The sequence below is a fragment of the Seriola lalandi genome, unplaced genomic scaffold (genome assembly GCF_002814215.2).
Source record: "Seriola lalandi dorsalis isolate HSWRI2012SDOR001 ecotype SW California unplaced genomic scaffold, Sedor1 jcf7180002054916, whole genome shotgun sequence".
NCBI lineage: Eukaryota > Metazoa > Chordata > Actinopteri > Carangiformes > Carangidae > Seriola > Seriola lalandi.
In genome coordinates, this window is record NW_019525468.1 from 327,363 (window position 1) to 344,514 (window position 17,152).

The following is a 17,152-nucleotide window of genomic DNA, read 5'->3' on the forward strand; positions in this document are numbered from 1 at the left end:
TCTTAGAGGAGAGGGAGAAACCTCATATACCAGCCAGTCATAAAACTCTACAATAGCCGGCTGGGCATGCAGCTAGACGGCTTATAGCCTAATATCTTAATTATTTCCGATGGCCATTACATTAGCCCCCAGAAACATTTCTAAGCTGGTCCATGAAAAAACAAGCCAGTCCCCAGTGGAGGAGCATGTATTATTTTGGACTTTGAATTTCAAACAAAGCCTTTTTCTGTTTCTGTGTCATATTAACTGAAAAACTAAAAAGACTAAAAAAAATATATATAAACGCATGGTACAAAAATACAAAGAGCTAGTCCTTAATGCGAGCTGATAATTTATTAAGCATTACACAAAAACACAATGTCATATATACACAGAAATATACAATAAAAACATTCCTCCCTACACTTTGCGCACCGTTTTCGTGTAAACGTCCTCAACGTGAATAAAGACTCAATTTATACATTTAGCTCATACATAGAATAGACCTATATGTTGGTGAACTACATCTAATGGTCATAGATGAATTATTCCTCCCTTGGTGAAACATGGGCATTATATTTATATTCCAGGGTGGTTTCAAATTACTAAAAAACAAAATGTAGGAAAACTTTATATCATGCAATTCCAATTAAAAGTAAATAGATTCATATTTGTTTGACTAAATTTAAAAAAGGTTATTTTCCAGCGGTGGGGTGGGGGGGTGGACATTTTAAACCACCTTCTAGGGCATAGTGTGTGTGTGTGTGTGTGTGTGTGTGTGTGTGTGTGTGTGTGTGTGTGTGTGTGTGTGTGTGTAACTGCATTGATTTAACTCCACTGACGACACTATCCAACCATACGACAGACGTGACAGAAACGTGTCGACAATACAAAAACACAACATCAGAAAACAATCAAATAGAACCTCTAACATTCATTTTTTGCCTTTTTTTTCCTTTTCTCCGTAGCTCACAGAGGACGATGGCGTTGAGCGTGTCTGGAAATAAAAGAAAGTTGTAGACCCCACAGTGAAATGAGTCATGTGGACAAAGTGGTGAGGGAGGGTGGAGGGGAGGGTTGGCTGGAGAAGTGGAAAGGGGGGTGCAGTAATTGATTTCACCAATTCTCTTCTATTTCAATGTGATCACCTCGTTCATCACGAAAATCCGTAGTTGGAGGTGAGCTCCCGGATCCTGTTTTCCCGCGTCATTTTCTTCAGTTTCATCCTGCGGTTCTGGAACCAGATTTTAACCTGTCTGTCCGTCAGGTGGACGCTTTTACTGATCTCTAGGCGGCGCTCTCGGGTCAGGTACATGTTGAAGAGGAACTCCTTCTCCAGCTCCAGTGTCTGGTGCTTGGTGTATGGACAGCGTTTCTTCCGGCCGCTTTTTGCTGTCAGCCAGTTGGCTGTGTTTTCACTTTTTGTGTCTCCTAAAGAAAAAAATGGCAGATAGATGGTTTTACGCACTGCAACATGACTCACTGTGCTGTGTGTATGTGTGAGGGAGAGACAAGGAGAGGTCACCTGGGAGTGTGTGTATCTATTATGTACATATTACACTAATTGTGTGTGTGTGTGTGTGTGTGTGTGTGTGTCTTATGCGTAAAGTACGCTTTCTTTGTCAGACTCACCACACTTATAAGTGAAACGTGTCAGTAATAATTACAAAAATATCACACAACACTGCATTTAACATTTTACACCAATAGTCCAGTGAAACATTATTTCAGTGTCACAAAAGGAGTCAAATTATAGAAACGTTACGGCACGGAAAAAATATGGAGGCCTACATTAATAGGCTACATATAGGCCTGTGTACTAGTATATTTTACGCAGCGGTCAACAGAAACACTGGCTAAGAGTACATTTAAAATTTATTATTTTGTATTATTTGAAAATAATTACTTAGTGTCATATCACGTCAAAGGAATGGACCACTAAACCCTAACTAAAGCCCTGTATAATCCTTGACTCATTTTGAAATTTTACGCATTCTACGTCCGGACCTATTCGTGCACAAATAAACTATTTTAATGCATTTATACCATAGAAACGTGTGTTATTAGAGCGAAAACAATGATAAGTAAATACAAAGTTTTCAGACCTGTTTCTTGACTTGTCACTGCAGCCAAACCAGTAAAATAAAACTTGACAGGTGTCATTAATAAAGCCCCACTCTACCTGCATGCAATCAAAACAACAGTGCAGGACCACACCTATGATGATCCGTGATTACCTTTACTGGTCTTTGCTGGCCTGTCTTTGTCATGCTCTTCCACCTCGTCAGCTGAGGACGCTTCTGCATCCGAGGACTCTCGTGTGTCCTCGGCCCCCGGTGCAGCGTGAGGCTGCACGTCTGCTTTTGCCGAGGACACGGGCTCCTCGGTGTTCCTTCCTTCCTGCGCCGTGGCTGGAGCAGAAGTCGAGGTTGGTGGCGTGTGGAAGCGAGCAGGAGCAGTGGGGTGTAGGCCAAAATGAGAATGGGAAGGGTTCGGCTGGGGGCCGTTGGTGTTGTAAAGTTTATGAGAATGTGCGTGCGTCTGAGACAAGCGGAAGTAGCCCGGCACAGGCACTGAGCCCCCGCCGCCGCCGCCATCGGTAACTGTACAAGAACTCGACCCGAGGCCGGCCGTTGTTAACCTCGAATATGTAAGATCTTCGGCAGTGGAGGCTTTAGGGCACTTCGGCTGCTCATACAGGCAGTAGGTGCTCTCTTCCTTAATGTTCTGCGGGAAAGAGCAGGGCGCGACCTGGGGACCAACCGGGTGCTCTTGGTCCATACGACATGACCTCTGCGCGTCCATCCACATCTCCATGCTGGGCATGTACGCCCCTGAGGCGGAAACCATGTTCTGGGGACCCACCTCGCTCCGCTTACCCATACCTGGGAAGTATCCATAGTTGTGTAGTCCGTAAGGCACTTCTGTAGCGGTGCTATGAGGCACACACACCGCGCTCCCTGTGTAGTGACCTCCGCCGCTCTCGGTGCGGCCACTGATCAGAGAATCCACTAAAAACGCATTTCCTGACGGGCTGTCCGAACATGACATTATTGTGGTGTATTTTGGCGAAGGGAGAAGATAGCCCTTTCTGGCTGACATTTCTTGTACAAAACATGCTGGATATGATTAGAGGCGCCCCCCTCTCCGCCGTGCGGACTGTAAAACCAATGGAAATGCTGGAAGATGGGCAGTCCCTCCCACTCCGAGGCTACGTAGCAGACGGAGTGATATCCATCATGGAGCTGGGGCAGAGAAAGGGGACAGCACAGCAATCAGTGTGTTCCCTCACCTCGCCTTAATGCACCACCACTACTCCGGACAAGGGGCAAGGTCCAACGCGACACAAAGTTTAGAAATACATTTTTGTGAAAAATCTGCAATTCATGGACGCATTCTTTAAACAAACACCTCAACTGTGCAAACTGCCAAATGATGCCTGATTGTACCTTTGCAACGTGCAAATCAATCACAGCACATACAAAAATATCTGTTAAGCATCAGATTTATAAAACCTGAGACCCATGTGTTGACATATGAGTGACTGGCCTCACATTTGCATACACATGACAAACAAAACAAATCCTTTTCAATACAAAAAAATAAATTGATTAAAAAAAACAGCCTACATTAGGCAGATATAGTCTAAAGGTGGCAAATCAAGTTTAAAAGTAGCCTACAGGGCTGCTGAAACCCACCAACAAAGACATAAAAAAACAAAGCCATGCAACTTAGTGGTAATAAAGTGTTTTGAACTGCGGGGAAAATTCGCCTTTGGCAAAAAAGCCTTGGAAAAAAGCCGTTTTATAAGGTGCACCCTTTAGCCAGAAGACATTCAGAGTTCTTCCGCACTAAAAACAAATATGTTAAGACTGATGTCTGGAGTTTGAGTGAGTAATATCTAATACACTGCTTCGTTCAATTTTAAGATTTTCGTTTGTTTATTTTCCACAAGGAATTCAATCTCTAATATCAAGTTTACACCATTTAACAGTTATTTTTCTGCGCTGCCAAAAATACAGTGTTACGTCAAACATAATCTATTTAAATTTAACAATTTAGACGAATATTGAATTATGTAAAATCCAAGATTAGCACAGCTATGCCCACGCGTAAACAAAAGGCAGAACATTTCCCTGTCACAAGTAAAAGCAATTAAAGTTACAGTAAAGGGGGAAAATCTTTATACAAAAAATAATTCAGTCAATGTTGAACGGATTATGGCCTTAAATAACCTGCCTAACAGGAAATACAGAGATTCTCTGACAGCACATTCATACCTTATTAGAGGCTGTGTTATACACTGGTTCTCTTTAAGATTTATAAAAAAAAAAAAAAAAAAAAGAATTATGCGCATGTAATTTTACATTTCATATTAAACCATGAAAATCGTTTTTCATTTATCTATTTGAAATTATGATTTGTATTAGTAGCCTAGTGGTTGTATTTCTGTGTATTTTCACTAACTCAGTAGTCTATCTGGAAATCATCTGTATCCGGAGCCATTACGCACAACGCAAGAAAAGGTTAAATCTGCATTTACTTTCGTTCAAAGGCCATTACAGCAAACATATAGTTTTGTTTTACTGCAGCATTAATCTGCATTTCATACAAACATCAGATAATAGAAACTGCACTCAGTATACAAATTTAAATTAGTGCAACTGCTAAAATATTGATCACGGTGTTGTGAAGGAACAGTCACAGTGTGCCAGAGCAAAGCAGGCATAAAGCTTGCACATACAAGTCACCCTGTCGGTCCAATTTGGGGCAATAAGGGCCACAATAAAACTCTCCTTCCATCTCGTAGTGTCCTTGGCCATGTGCACTCTATTGCTCTCTCCAGGTTGAAGTTAATCTCGGCCAGCTTTGCCATTACCAGGCCCAGGTGGCCGCCATAGCCCCCCGGGTTTGTTTGCAGCCTGTTGTACTGAAATGAGCAAATTTGGGGAAAATTCATAAATTGAGCCCATTTAGGTTTTTCAACCGCTGCTGTCATTGACAGCTCATTTATGTACACCGGCTTAGATAGCGCGTCGACGGTGGACATTTGTCAATCACTGCTGCTCAAAACACACATATTTCAAATGACTTAAATGACTGCAAGTTGCTCGTAGGTTATTTACGTCTATATGGATATAACACAATAACCAATTTTCCATAGCAAAATGATATATTATAGAAATGTATAAAATAAAGCGCATTTTCTGGAGTGCAGGGGTTTTAAAGACAAAAGCCGTACGCCGAGCGTTTGTGCCTGTTTAAGAAATTCCCAAAAACCATAAAATAATTCACTACAATGTCAGCCCAGTAAGAACACACAAACTAACAGCAATAAGTCTAAAGTCTGTGTACTCTTCCCCACAGTGGCCTGTTCCTTATGGGACATATGATCCAGTAAGGAAACTAAATACATCAATTAATTATGTTCGCCCGGTATTAAAGTGTTTTGGCCCTGCACACTCCATGGTCTTGTACTGGCATGGAGGCCTATCGATATCTTTGTGTTACAGTTATTAATTGTAGCTATTAAATCTTCATTTTCACAGCTGCCCGGCTATCATATCCTCAAAACAGTTTACTCTGACCACTGGCTTTGATCAGGCCCATATAATCGTAGCCGTAGAGGCAGTTTGAGTCGTATCATGTTCGTCTCGAGTGCAGTTATGAACAATAATGCGGCGTTTTATTACATCCAGCGGAAGCATTTATTTTTCACGAGAGACAAAGGAGAGAAAGAGACTCGGTCCACACGCATTAAGGTCCAGAATAGCCACTCGCCACTTGGACACCGAATAGCCTCATAGTGCAGATCTATGTCTATGACAGGAAGGAAAAGGGAGAAGGGATTGCTGCCTTATCACAATCAAATCTACTATTCTAATAACTGCCTTTAGACACTTGGCACGTTCAGAGAATCAAGTGTTTTGGAAGGACGTCAAAATGTTGTGAATGGAGGAGGAGGAAGACGAAGAAGATTGAGCATACAAGGCCAGCTGTTGTGATTTAAGATGAGCTGCATTACCAAGAGCTGAAAAAATGAAATCATTTGTTTTGTGCCCAGAACCCATTGCTTATACTGCTGTATCTTCAAGATACTAACTGCATCCATTTTTTTTCTTAAACATTGAGGCAGACTTTCCCAAATCCAAAACATTTGTGGTTGGACTGGAAGGGGTTGCGGATCTCTCCAGGTACAAGCCGGCCATGCTATACTTCACCCATTAAAAAGCTCAAGCTCAGCAAAATGAATAGCACATGCAGCATGAAGGCTTGGCACAGATGTGTTGCCTTATTAGGGCCCCCAGGAAGACTTTCTCTACCGCACGGCCCAGTGAGCACGAGAGCTAGAAATGTGGAAACTAAACACAAAACGGTTCCTATCTCAAACCATCAGACCCCGCGAGCAAAGAGAAGAGTCCAAGAACTGAACACGTACATCTACCGAAGTTTGGTTCCTGCAAAGTAAAGCGAACTATTCAAGCTCCAGACTGTGTTGACAACAACTTTTACCTGCATGCATTTGAGGTGAGCTTGGAGACGAAAAGATCCACGGCAATGACATTGGTCCCAATAGCGCCGCCTGGTGGTAGATGAGGGTCTAATCCTGGTGCAGCTGTTGCCTCCACACCGATTCGTGGTGGATAAACCACACGAGGGGGAAAAGCCTCTCAAATGAAGTAGATGCAGCCAACAAGCAGAAGCTTTTCCTGTGCGTCCTCTCCCTGTCGTTGCTCTCGCCTCCTTGGTAACACAGTTAATAACCTTGGGTCTCAGACGGTTTATTGCACTGCACTCCAATTGTACAAATGCTCCAGACTCTCAGACAGCTTTTATGGCCGCGTTGCTGCGGCAACGGGGAGGATGTCCCGTAATTAGGGACGGAATTCCAGCGCGCAGTAAAGGATGCGCAAGGCAAGGCCGGACTATGGCAGAGAGAGGCAACCATAAACTTCAGCCTCTCTCCCCGCGTTTATGGCCCTTTTGACTGTCATATATGAACGCCAATGCGCTGCGGCTAGCTCCCATAAACACAGTGATAACAACAGCAAATATGGCGACCCTAGCCAAAGGAGAAAGGCTGTTGGATCAGTGTTTCCAAAGCCAATCAGCGAAATGACAGTTTACACACACACACACACACACACACACACACACACACACACACACACACACACACACACACACACACATATATATATATACACACACTACACAGAGAGCGCGAGACAAATAGAAAACAAAGTGTGGATAGTGCAATGTTGAATGTTTGGTAACATTAAATGTTATGGAGATAGATAGGCAAAGTGTGGGCCTATAAGTTACCCACATTGGTTCAATAGCTAAAACGGCTAATAGATTTCCTTCACCTGGAATGAAGAGTTGTAAAATAAAATATCTTAGATTGCTCAAAGTATTGTGGGACATGGTTAAATTCATTGGAAACGCAGCAGCTGCAGCATAATAAGGGAGCATGAAAACAGGATTTCTTTTTTTCTTTTTTTATTGAAAATCATAATTAACCACCGCACAAAAAAAGAATATCTTGCATATTTATGTTGATCTACATTTGTGTAGTACCATAATTAAACATTTAAGATTATGTGACATCATTGTTTGACAAAGCTGACAGCTCTAATAATTAATTCGTCACTGTACGAACTTTCATTTTCAAAAAAATAAATATACGTTTAATTTGCATGAAGTAGTGAGTATGTGTGTGCGCGCGTCTGTAAAGTCGCACTGTTCACAATTTGCATGCGAGCCACTCAGCTCTGCCGCACTGTCATGTCTTAACTGTTTTCTACACATAAGCGTGAGTTGAATGTGTTGGTTTGGCGTAAAATGATTGTCAGGTGCGTATTATTCTTCAGCAGACCTACATTTAGAAAAAAATTAAATAAAACAAAAAATGTTGCGAAAAAAAAAACAACGAATGACCACGCAGGAACTGATTTTTTTTTTTCAATAACCTTTTCATTTGTTTTTTTTATTTGGAAATATAGTATAATACACAATAGATTGGGCAAACCAAGCAGTTGATTCAATGCGGTGACCCTGACCAGCCTTGCCCTGACTGCACACTTGAAAATGTATCTTTTAAATCTTTACACTGCAAGTACCAAAGGATCACAAGTCATGAAGAAAAATATTCTGTTATGCGTATCGATATTAGACCGAAGAGGGCCGCTGCATATATATATACCTGTGTGAACATGTTGGGCGTGTACCTCAGTGCAACTCCACACGGATCCAGTGGACGAGCTTATCTCTCTGGTTTGGCCTGCATCATCAATACTCGCCTGATAGTCTCCAAAAATCAAAAGAAGAGGACAACACGGATTTGGGCATTGAAGGGTACTCAAAATATAAATACTCAGCCCTCATATTCTGCAGGTCACAGGAAAGACGACAAAAGCTTGTTTTGAGGTCAGCCCAGACTCACCACGAATCCCAATGGCTTGTCTGTAATAATGGACTTTGACTTGATTAGACGTGGCATTAAAGGGGATAGTAAACGAGTGGCTACAAAATAAATAAGCTGACAAAACAAACACGTTACATTCTCATCCTGTTCGGACTCATTTGGTCACACCAATATAGATTCAGTCACATATCCGCCATCATCCTAAATACACAACTTTTCTGATTTTAAAAACAGAAAAAAGCAAAATAAATCTTTTGATTACAAAATACACTGAATCAGTCAATTAGTGACTTAAATTTTTTTTTTTTTTTTTGCCCGTTTGAAAAAAACAAACAAACAAGGCGTCTGTGAGCCACAATAACATTAACATGGGCCTTCGCACGCACAGTCTTGGCTAGGACAAAAAGTTTCCGTTTCTATACACCCCCCACCCCCCCTCTCAAAAAAAAAAAATCAGAGTCTGAAGAGCGATATCAAAGTCCACGGACTGTCTTAATTCATGCTCACTCTTGAGGTTATTCAGATCACAGGATACTGTTGTCCTCGAACTTGAAATTAACCATTGAGCAGTGTTGCTTCTGCTGCTGCTGCCGCAGCCATCGTGGTACACAATGTACACAGGGAGAGTCACAGCCGGAGAGTCAGTCTGTGAACGCACTCGGTCCCACAACAGAGTGCTATCTGAGCTGAGACGACGTCGTCTTGACCTCTAAAGCAGAGGATTTGACGTATAATACTGTAATCTATCTCTGTTCAGTTTCTTCTCCTTCATGCGGCGATTCTGAAACCAAATCTTCACTTGCCGGTCGGTGAGGTTGAGCATCCGAGACAGTTGCAGGCGTTTCTCCTTGTTAATGTACACACTGAAAAAGAATTCTCTTTCAAGTTCTCTGATCTGATATTTGGAGTAAGGACATCTCTTCTTGCGGGTCCTCTGTCCATCTGGAAGCCACAAAAAAAAAGTATTATCGGTCATAGAAAATATAAACATTTCAAATAAGCCATGACTATGTAACAACAAGATTTATACACCCTGGATGTTGCCCAGATTACGCATGAGCGGATTTCCTCTACATAAAGCATTAATAACATATTTCCCATTTCAACATTTCAAGTGTCATATATACTGATATTATATTACACTGGAAAGATTACCAAACCATTCGCTGCTGGTTCGCTAGACAATACACTTGGGCTTTGACCTTTTCTAGCAAATGAAAACAACAAGCTCACTTTCAAATACAAGCGCCTACCTAGCTACAGAAAAAGCAGAGTGTGCTACATTAGACAGTTTATATGAAAATATTGGTTTTATAGAACACATAAAGGGGAAAATGTACAAGTGGGAACACAACCTCCATGATAGCTTTAACACAAGAGCTCATGTGTGTGCTAAACCTTAAACCAGAGGCGCCACCCTCATTACATGCAAATGCGCTTTTAACGCTAAGAAACCGTGAAACAAGCACGTTTATAATAGATGGAATTAACGCAGGTCTGCAGCCGGTAGGAATTCACATTTATAACTGGGTGCTTTTTTGGAAACGTCAGGGAGTGTTACAGAAAAATCACGGCCTGTTGTCTTTCACGGCCAATTTCAATTCCAAACACGTGATCCTGCAGTTTATAACAAAGTTTTGTTGGGAGTGGGGGGTCTACAGGCCCTCTATAAACCTTATATGCTTATAAAACAGCATATAAAATTTTTAACAGCAGCGCGCAAGATTGCAAACTTTCTCTCATAACCAAGGCGCTGACTTTAATACGTACTGCTGCTGCTGGATTTCTCCTCATTGTTGCCGGAAGACAACTCCGGGCTGCTTGTCTCATCCCGGGGCTCCTTTACTTCGGTGTCCCGGCACGACGGAGCTTCCTCCGGCGCAGAGCCGGGCTGCTTGGTCGCTGTTTTGTCCCCTGAGTAGCCATTTGTGGAGGAGCTCTCCGACGCGTTGCCGTACGCCGTCTCGTAAAACTGATCGAAGGCTTGTGGCAGCACGCCATTTCTGCCCACGTTCCCGTAGAAATTGGAGGCGGCGGACCCGGCACTCGTATGGTGGTGGTGGTGGTGGTGGTGATAAGCGGCGGCGGCAGCGGCGGCTGCAGGGCTGTTTTTACCGAACATGTCCCCTACGACGGCGCTTTGCGCCGACAGACAGTCCCGGTGCACCATGTCCTCTGCGCTGGGGTAGCACTGAGGCAAGTTCCCTCGGTGCGGCCATTTACCGGACGCGTCAATGGCTGCATAGTCCCTGAACGTCACCTCTCTGACGGGTTGGACCTGCGGCAGGTTAGAGGAGTAGGAGTATGTCATGGGGCGGGTGGACGGGGACTGGGACAAAAACGAGGGAAGACCGGAGAAATCAGCCCCCGCCGACACGTAATAAGTGCAACTGGGCAAATACATGTTCGATCCGACGGGGACCCTCTCGTCAAAATCCATCATCGTAGTTCACCCTCTACTATAACTCTATGTTGGGGTTTGATTCTTCTATAACCGCCCTGAACATGGCTCTGAAGCGCCGTGCCTCTTGCCTCTTTGAAGCAGGTTCGCTAAACAGAAATTTGGAGACGTAAGCTGACGTGGAGAGCCATCTCCATCCACTCCACGGAGGAGGAGGTCACGTGACCACGCGGCAGAAATTGACAGATTTTCAGGCTGTGTGTGTGCTTGTCTTGCCTCTGTGTGTGTGTGTGTGTGTGTGTGTGTGTGTGTGTGTGTGTGTGTGTGTGTGTGTGTGTGTGTGTATAGGCAAGAGAAAGAGTGTGTGTCGGAGTGTAAGAGACATGACTGCTGTGTGCCCTAAAGCTTGACATTGGTGGTTTATCGCCATGTCGGCTTAAAAATGAATTCCTGTACATGCAACGAAGTCAGAAGAAGAGAGAACTATAACTGGATGCTGGTAGTTAAAATAGAGAAGAGGGATTTCTATCGAAGCTTTAGCAAAAATATCAATAACTATTTCCCAGATGCTCTGTGCGCGTCCACACTCAGTCTGTCCTGGAATAACACGTGTGCGTATTTTAAGCTTTTCTAGTTTTGCTTGTTTTTAAATGATATATACAGTGCTTGAAAAAGAAAATAAAAAGATTCTGCGTGCTAACTCGTCCGAACCCTACCCGACAATAACATTAACTAAACTAGTATTAAACAGTACATAGACAACACTGACCTAAATTGGAGGATGGGGACAGCCAGCTTATCTCTGAAGTCTCCTTTAGAAATGTCTTAGTCATCATCATTTGGTGGTTTTACAACAGAGCATTTGGCCCAGTGGGCATTTGGTTATCAGGGTCATGTTCAAAGTAGCGGCTAATGTTTCAGCTGGCCACAGCCTTGTGTTCAGTGACAGTATAACTAAGACCAAACTGAATTTTTTTTTTTTACAAAATCAATATTGGAGAAAATCTTCAATTTTATAGTAACACAGAATTGCAATTTTAAGAGTGTCGTTTGTCGTTTTGTTGTTGTAATATTTAGTTTTTAGTCCCAGCAACAGAAGAAACCGACAGATTCTTCTCAGAAAAGACCACAGGTTTATTGAGGAAAAAGCGCATGAAGTGAGGGTTAAAGTCTGACGCCTACAATCATTAAAACAGTCTGCTCAATAGTCAAATGTTAGAGACTCTTTAGAAAAATAAACGTATAATATTTAAAATGATCCCTTTCCCTTGTTCCCCCCCATATTAACATTTAATGGCTCCGCTAACATCTCAAAAAAGTCGCGATATTCAAGCTCGATCCACTTTTACGCACGGTTATTTCTTTACGTTTTGGTGCAAATATCTATTCATTTGTGCGTCGTTCAGAAATTTACAGGCACTTTTGTGTTCTGTTGAATAATAAGTTCCATCAGTTCACAGGGTTTTTTTTCTATTTGTTCCCATGACTGATATATAGATACATTTGTAAATCCCATCAAAATCAACACACAGAAAATTCAAAGGGCAAAACATTGTTTTAAAAGAATAATGCTGCGTAGGATTTTGAAATGCCTGCAGCTGCCTTTTGCAGTCGTGATTTGAAATATCTTAGCAACACTTTCTCCAGAGATCTATTCTAAATCCTGAATGTGAATATAATCCAAATATTTTGAGGCCATAAATGGACATAGGCTAAAGGAAAACGCAGATAATTGGGGACCAAAAGTTTACTTTCCATAGAAGCTAAAGTAAATTATGACAACAAATACAGAAGGCTGAATATTTTGAATTGCAGAGATTTCTTCTATTTGATTTGGTCAACAAGTCACAGTGCACATTCCCCTGCTCTCTGCTCTGAGGCCACCGTGGAGCTGGTTTTGGAGAGGCTGCAACCTGACTCTAATGTGCTGTGAATGAGAGACCTGAGCTCGGATTAAGACCGTCGCGGCTGGCCTGGCCCCACAGCCCGCTGGTGCACATTGGGACCCAAGGGGCTCCTGATGGCACATGTGAAACACAACCTTAAAATATCACACACACTAAGACGGTGCAAGTACCAACTAACACCCCGTGAGTGTATCAAAACAGGAAAAACCATGCAGCCTCTGTGCTATCCACTGTTATGCTCGCAGGCCATTTTATTTGGATAAATTGCAGGGACACAAGCAACTCTAGTGTCTCTGCGACCACACGCTCCGCCTCTCGGTCAATCCAGACAAATTCTACGAGTTGTGCTGAAGCTTTTAAGCTGTAATTGAGCACAGGATGCCCAGGAAAACCAAAGCCAGCTCTGCACAGACCTGCGTTTTTATAGCTGCTATAGTATTCTGCAGGGCTTTTTTTTCCTCCCCGGCCAGACAGACACCACAAAACTGGCCAAGCGTGATAGGAAGTCGCCACCTACACGGACTCAAAGTCAGCAGCTGAGGATTTTCAACAACATAGAAACATTATGTCTGCACACAACTAAGGTAAGATTTCTACTTATAAATAATTAAGCCCTATCTCTGATCATTTGTGCAAAAACTACTTGAATTTAAAAATAATAATAATTGTCCTAAAAATAGAAACAAATATTAAAAGGTTATTTTAGGTCAAATGTGTTTTGTATTAAAGGAATTCATTCTGCTCATTCTCTGACTATGCTTCTTGTGCGGTTTTTCTTCACCAAAACTGCAGTCTGGCGCTGCGTAAAAGCCCTCAAAGCCAAAGCTTTGTCTGTACGGTCGACTTCAAGTTCGGGGGAGGGAGAGAGTCCTTCACAGAGAGCAAAGAGCCCACTGTGCCCCGGATGGAGTTCCTTTAATTGCTGTTGCATTAACGCAGGCTTTAGGTTACAAGATTGGTCGATAATGTGCGCTTGTGACTGTAGGCTGAGGAAAGGTAACATGAACTCTATCTTCGCATTAACAGTGCATCATAAGAGATGTGGGCCATCAGTATTCTCTCTGTTGTGGGTTAGGATTCAACTCTAAATAGTAAACTAGTGACACCGACGACTCATGATTTTAGTTTGGAGAATTTTCATCAAACCTCAAAGTCAATATTCACTTCATATTTTCACATTGTGGCACCGAGGTAGACAAAGCAGTGTATTTACACTGACACGGTTTTCTTCCAATTAAAGTCTTATTGTTTTGTTGTTTTACACACACACACACACACACACACACACACACACACACACACACACACACACACACACACACACACAAATTTACATTTTTGGATTAAGCACTTGAATCGAAAATGATATGACCTCACTGATAAACACAATATATTTCACTTTAAATGAAGAGGAACTACTAATCCAGAGTGATAAAAGTGCAGCGGTTGAGTCAGGAAGAGAATGCGACACACAGATTGCCCCATCCTTCTGCCATAAAACCTTGTTAGACAACAAGTAAACAATCAAGCCTGCGGAGGATTTGAAAGTACAGTTTAACGCCACGTCAGGTAGGCCTATAGGCTGTAAAGGAGGCTAAATAGGCGCATTCAGTGTCTTGCAAAGAAACCTCCTGTAGTTTGAGTCTTTAAGTGGAATAAAAAAAGCCCGGAGTTTTAGTACAGGCTGTTTTGTTTTCATTTTATGGTATAGAAAAAAAGAAAGCAGCCACCACACCTGCGCCTCAAAGCATCAAAATGAGAACACTGTGTGTAGTCGACTGTAGTGTGCTGAGCAGGAGGAAAAGATACACGGGCAGTCTTCTTATTAGACTATAAGAAGATGGTGCCAATTGTGTGTGCGCCATGTTCTTATACATGCATTCAAAGGTCACAAAATACAACTTTGCCACACAGGAGTTTTGTGATACGTTAGCAGTGGTCCTATCACCACAACAAATGTAGACCAGGCTGAGCTGAATAATAAATGTATCATTTTTCAACCAAAATCGATTTAGTTAAAAAAATATAAACATATGCTACGTGTTTAGTTGCGTTTTTATTTGACTGCCCGTTTTCAGATAAGATGTTTTTTTTAAAAAGTGGTTTTGAACTTGAATGATAGGCTAAACGGTCTTGGCACAGCCGTTACTATGTTGCTGGATACACTGATACAAGCCTGGAGTTGCTTGAGGATTATAAAACCATCAGAGTGAAACATGAAACAATCACAGTTTGCACTGTAGTTGAATAGGAAGTGAACGAGCAAGAATAATCTGAGTAAATTTGAACCTGATTCAGCGAACAACTGTTGATTTATCCACAGGTGACAGAAATGTGGGCCGACAGCGATGGCGACGACAGAGGGGCCCAGGCGGACCACACAGGGGCCATGCAGGGAAACTGACCAACTCCACGGTCAACGGGAGCAGCCACCGAAAAAACCAGTGGAGACTCACAATGCTGGATTAGCCTGCAGAGGGTATCCTGGGAAACAAGACGTCAGGAGGAGCGGGCCTGGACAAAAAAAAGGACATAAAATTGACTTCAGTGGGAGAAGAAATGAAATCTTACAAAGGAGAAAAAAGGAGAAACAATGACAGAAAGAAATGGGTCGCAATTCAAGTGTAGCGAATGGCTTTGAATTTAATTAAAACAACAACAAAAAAGGAACTCACTGCAAAAACTAGGCTATGGCGTCAGAAACCCGTGTTTTACGTTAACAAAATATTAGAAATTGAATTTCCACTTAGATCCAAGTCTTCTAATTGTGTGCCGATGCTCAAAAACAAATAAACCAAAAAACAAATTTCAAATACTTTAAAAAGAAAAGAAACTTAATTTTAAGGGTGTCTTCTCCAGTGGATACGTTGATTAAGAAAAGTCTATATACTGTTGGATCTTTAGTTTTCATCATCTCATGCTACATTCGGCTTTAGATTGATCTTATATAACAAGATACAAAAGAATATTTAAACAGTAGATGACAACATGAAATTTGGAAAATGTTCAAGTCAAACCCGTGCGACGCTCGCAGACTATTTACATAAGAAAGTTTGAAACTTAGAAATTGAGAAACTCGCATTGTGTTCATAACTCCCGAGACATTTTTTCGTCTCATTTTAAATGCGAAAATCTCGGTTAACGAGCACAGATACTGCGCCAAATATAGCATTTAGATCAGGTCTATTTGTACTCAGGATAAACAAGTTTATTGAACGAAAACTTCGCAACTGAATTAAATGTCTCGCTCTTTCCTTTGATGTACATCTCATGAGCACCATGTAATATTTCATAATCCATTGTGTCTCACATTTGCTTCATCTAAGATCAAACAATGACGAGCGAATCACCGATCCCACCTGATCCAGACTCTTATGGAGGATGGCCACAAAATAATCAGACAACCGTTATCTGAAAAGATCCAAACGTGAAATTATTTTTTGGAATTAGCCTTTTAAAAAGTTTATTTTGGATTGAAATAGGTTAGTAACCCTGTCATATCCGACTAACATGAGGTGGTTTTTGAAACTTACACATATTTCCATATACTCTACAATCTTGCTTTTTAAAAATCTTTTTAAAATCAAAAGAAAAGCATGGGTTAGCGTGCTGGCCAAGTGCAACCTATTTAACAAAGGTTTGCTCCACAAATAGGCCCGGATACATGACCTGCAAGTTTATTCTTATTCTGGTTTATTCTTGAACTTTAATTTAACGTGAACTATGAAGGTTTATTTTGTGTAGAGAGAATTGATTTAATTTCTATGCGAAACAAAGGCCACGTATTCGACGCACACACAGCCAACTCCTTGTGCGTCTCATTTAAAACAGTCTATACACCCTTCATAAATGAACACTGTAAATTATGTGGCATTTATATTTGAAAGCAAATGAGATGATCTACGGGGGGAATCGGGACAGGAAAATCAGGACAGGACTATGGGGGAATAAGGCGCCGACTGGGACATGGAGGAGGCTTTCACATAATCTCGGTCAAGTGCTTCTATTTGACCGCTGTCACGGTCCTGGATAAGCTTATGTCTGCTCCAGTCTTTGTGGTGTATTACGAGATTAACTTCCAAACCAAACTCGTGTTTTTCAGGCTTGACCAGAGGTATATTGCTGAATGAGTGAAGGTTGTAGGCCTAGCCTCCATTACGCACGGAGACAGCGAAGGTCAATGTAAAGAGCAATGCTCCTGTCTGTGTTCAACCGCGGCTGACAGCCAGGCGAGAGACATGCAAGACCAGACGAGGCTCCGTCTTAGATATGTGGTCTGTTTGACCCCTTCACTGATCCGAAAGCCGCCTATGGTATCAGTTTATTCAGTGATTCGGAGTTTCTTCCTCGGTTATAGAGACAGCTACTGTCTGTGAGGGTGGAAAATTGACCCGAAGAGCCGAGTCCTGTCAATCAACTCGACGGAAAGAAACCACC

General features: G+C 42.1%; 2 protein-coding genes and 1 long non-coding RNA gene across 4 annotated transcripts; 1 reads left to right on the forward strand and 2 right to left on the reverse strand.

The window, feature by feature from the left end:
- Nucleotides 1-318: 318 nt before the first annotated feature.
- Nucleotides 319-3,171, reverse strand: LOC111673305 (homeobox protein Hox-A10). 2 transcript variants are annotated; one of them, XM_023431045.2, is made up of 3 exons: nt 2,217-3,171; nt 1,128-1,410; nt 319-976 (listed from the first exon to the last, which is right to left on the reverse strand). In XM_023431045.2, exons 1-2 carry the CDS (start codon nt 3,079-3,081, stop codon nt 1,136-1,138), a joined length of 1,140 nt encoding a protein of 379 aa, XP_023286813.1. In that variant the 5' UTR covers nt 3,082-3,171; the 3' UTR covers nt 319-976; nt 1,128-1,135. The 2 variants fall into 2 exon arrangements, with proteins under 2 accessions (XP_023286813.1, XP_023286812.1); XM_023431044.2 differs by having other exon boundaries at nt 319-1,410.
- Nucleotides 3,172-7,953: 4,782 nt separating this feature from the next.
- Nucleotides 7,954-10,931, reverse strand: hoxa11a (homeobox A11a). The gene is made up of 2 exons (XM_023431046.2): nt 10,178-10,931; nt 7,954-9,349 (listed from the first exon to the last, which is right to left on the reverse strand). Exons 1-2 carry the CDS (start codon nt 10,848-10,850, stop codon nt 9,117-9,119), a joined length of 906 nt encoding a protein of 301 aa, XP_023286814.1. The 5' UTR covers nt 10,851-10,931; the 3' UTR covers nt 7,954-9,116.
- A 1,131-nt stretch (nt 10,932-12,062) lies between these two features.
- On the forward strand, nt 12,063-15,402 carry LOC147817690 (uncharacterized). The gene is made up of 2 exons (XR_015436139.1): nt 12,063-13,299; nt 15,039-15,402. It is a non-coding gene; the product is annotated as an uncharacterized LOC147817690 (long non-coding RNA).
- The last annotated feature ends 1,750 nt before the right edge of the window (nt 15,403-17,152 follow it).

Excerpts from the sequence above, each read along its gene's own strand:
- LOC111673305 (XM_023431045.2), bottom strand. The coding sequence starts at position 3,081 with ATGTCAGCCAGAAAGGGCTATCTTCTCCCTTCGCCAAAATACACCACA. Across the intron at positions 1,411-2,216 it reads GCCAGCAAAGACCAGTAAAG|GAGACACAAAAAGTGAAAAC; the intron begins GTAATCACGGAT and ends TTTTTTCTTTAG.
- hoxa11a (XM_023431046.2), bottom strand. The coding sequence starts at position 10,850 with ATGATGGATTTTGACGAGAGGGTCCCCGTCGGATCGAACATGTATTTG. Across the intron at positions 9,350-10,177 it reads GGAGAAATCCAGCAGCAGCA|ATGGACAGAGGACCCGCAAG; the intron begins GTACGTATTAAA and ends TGTGGCTTCCAG.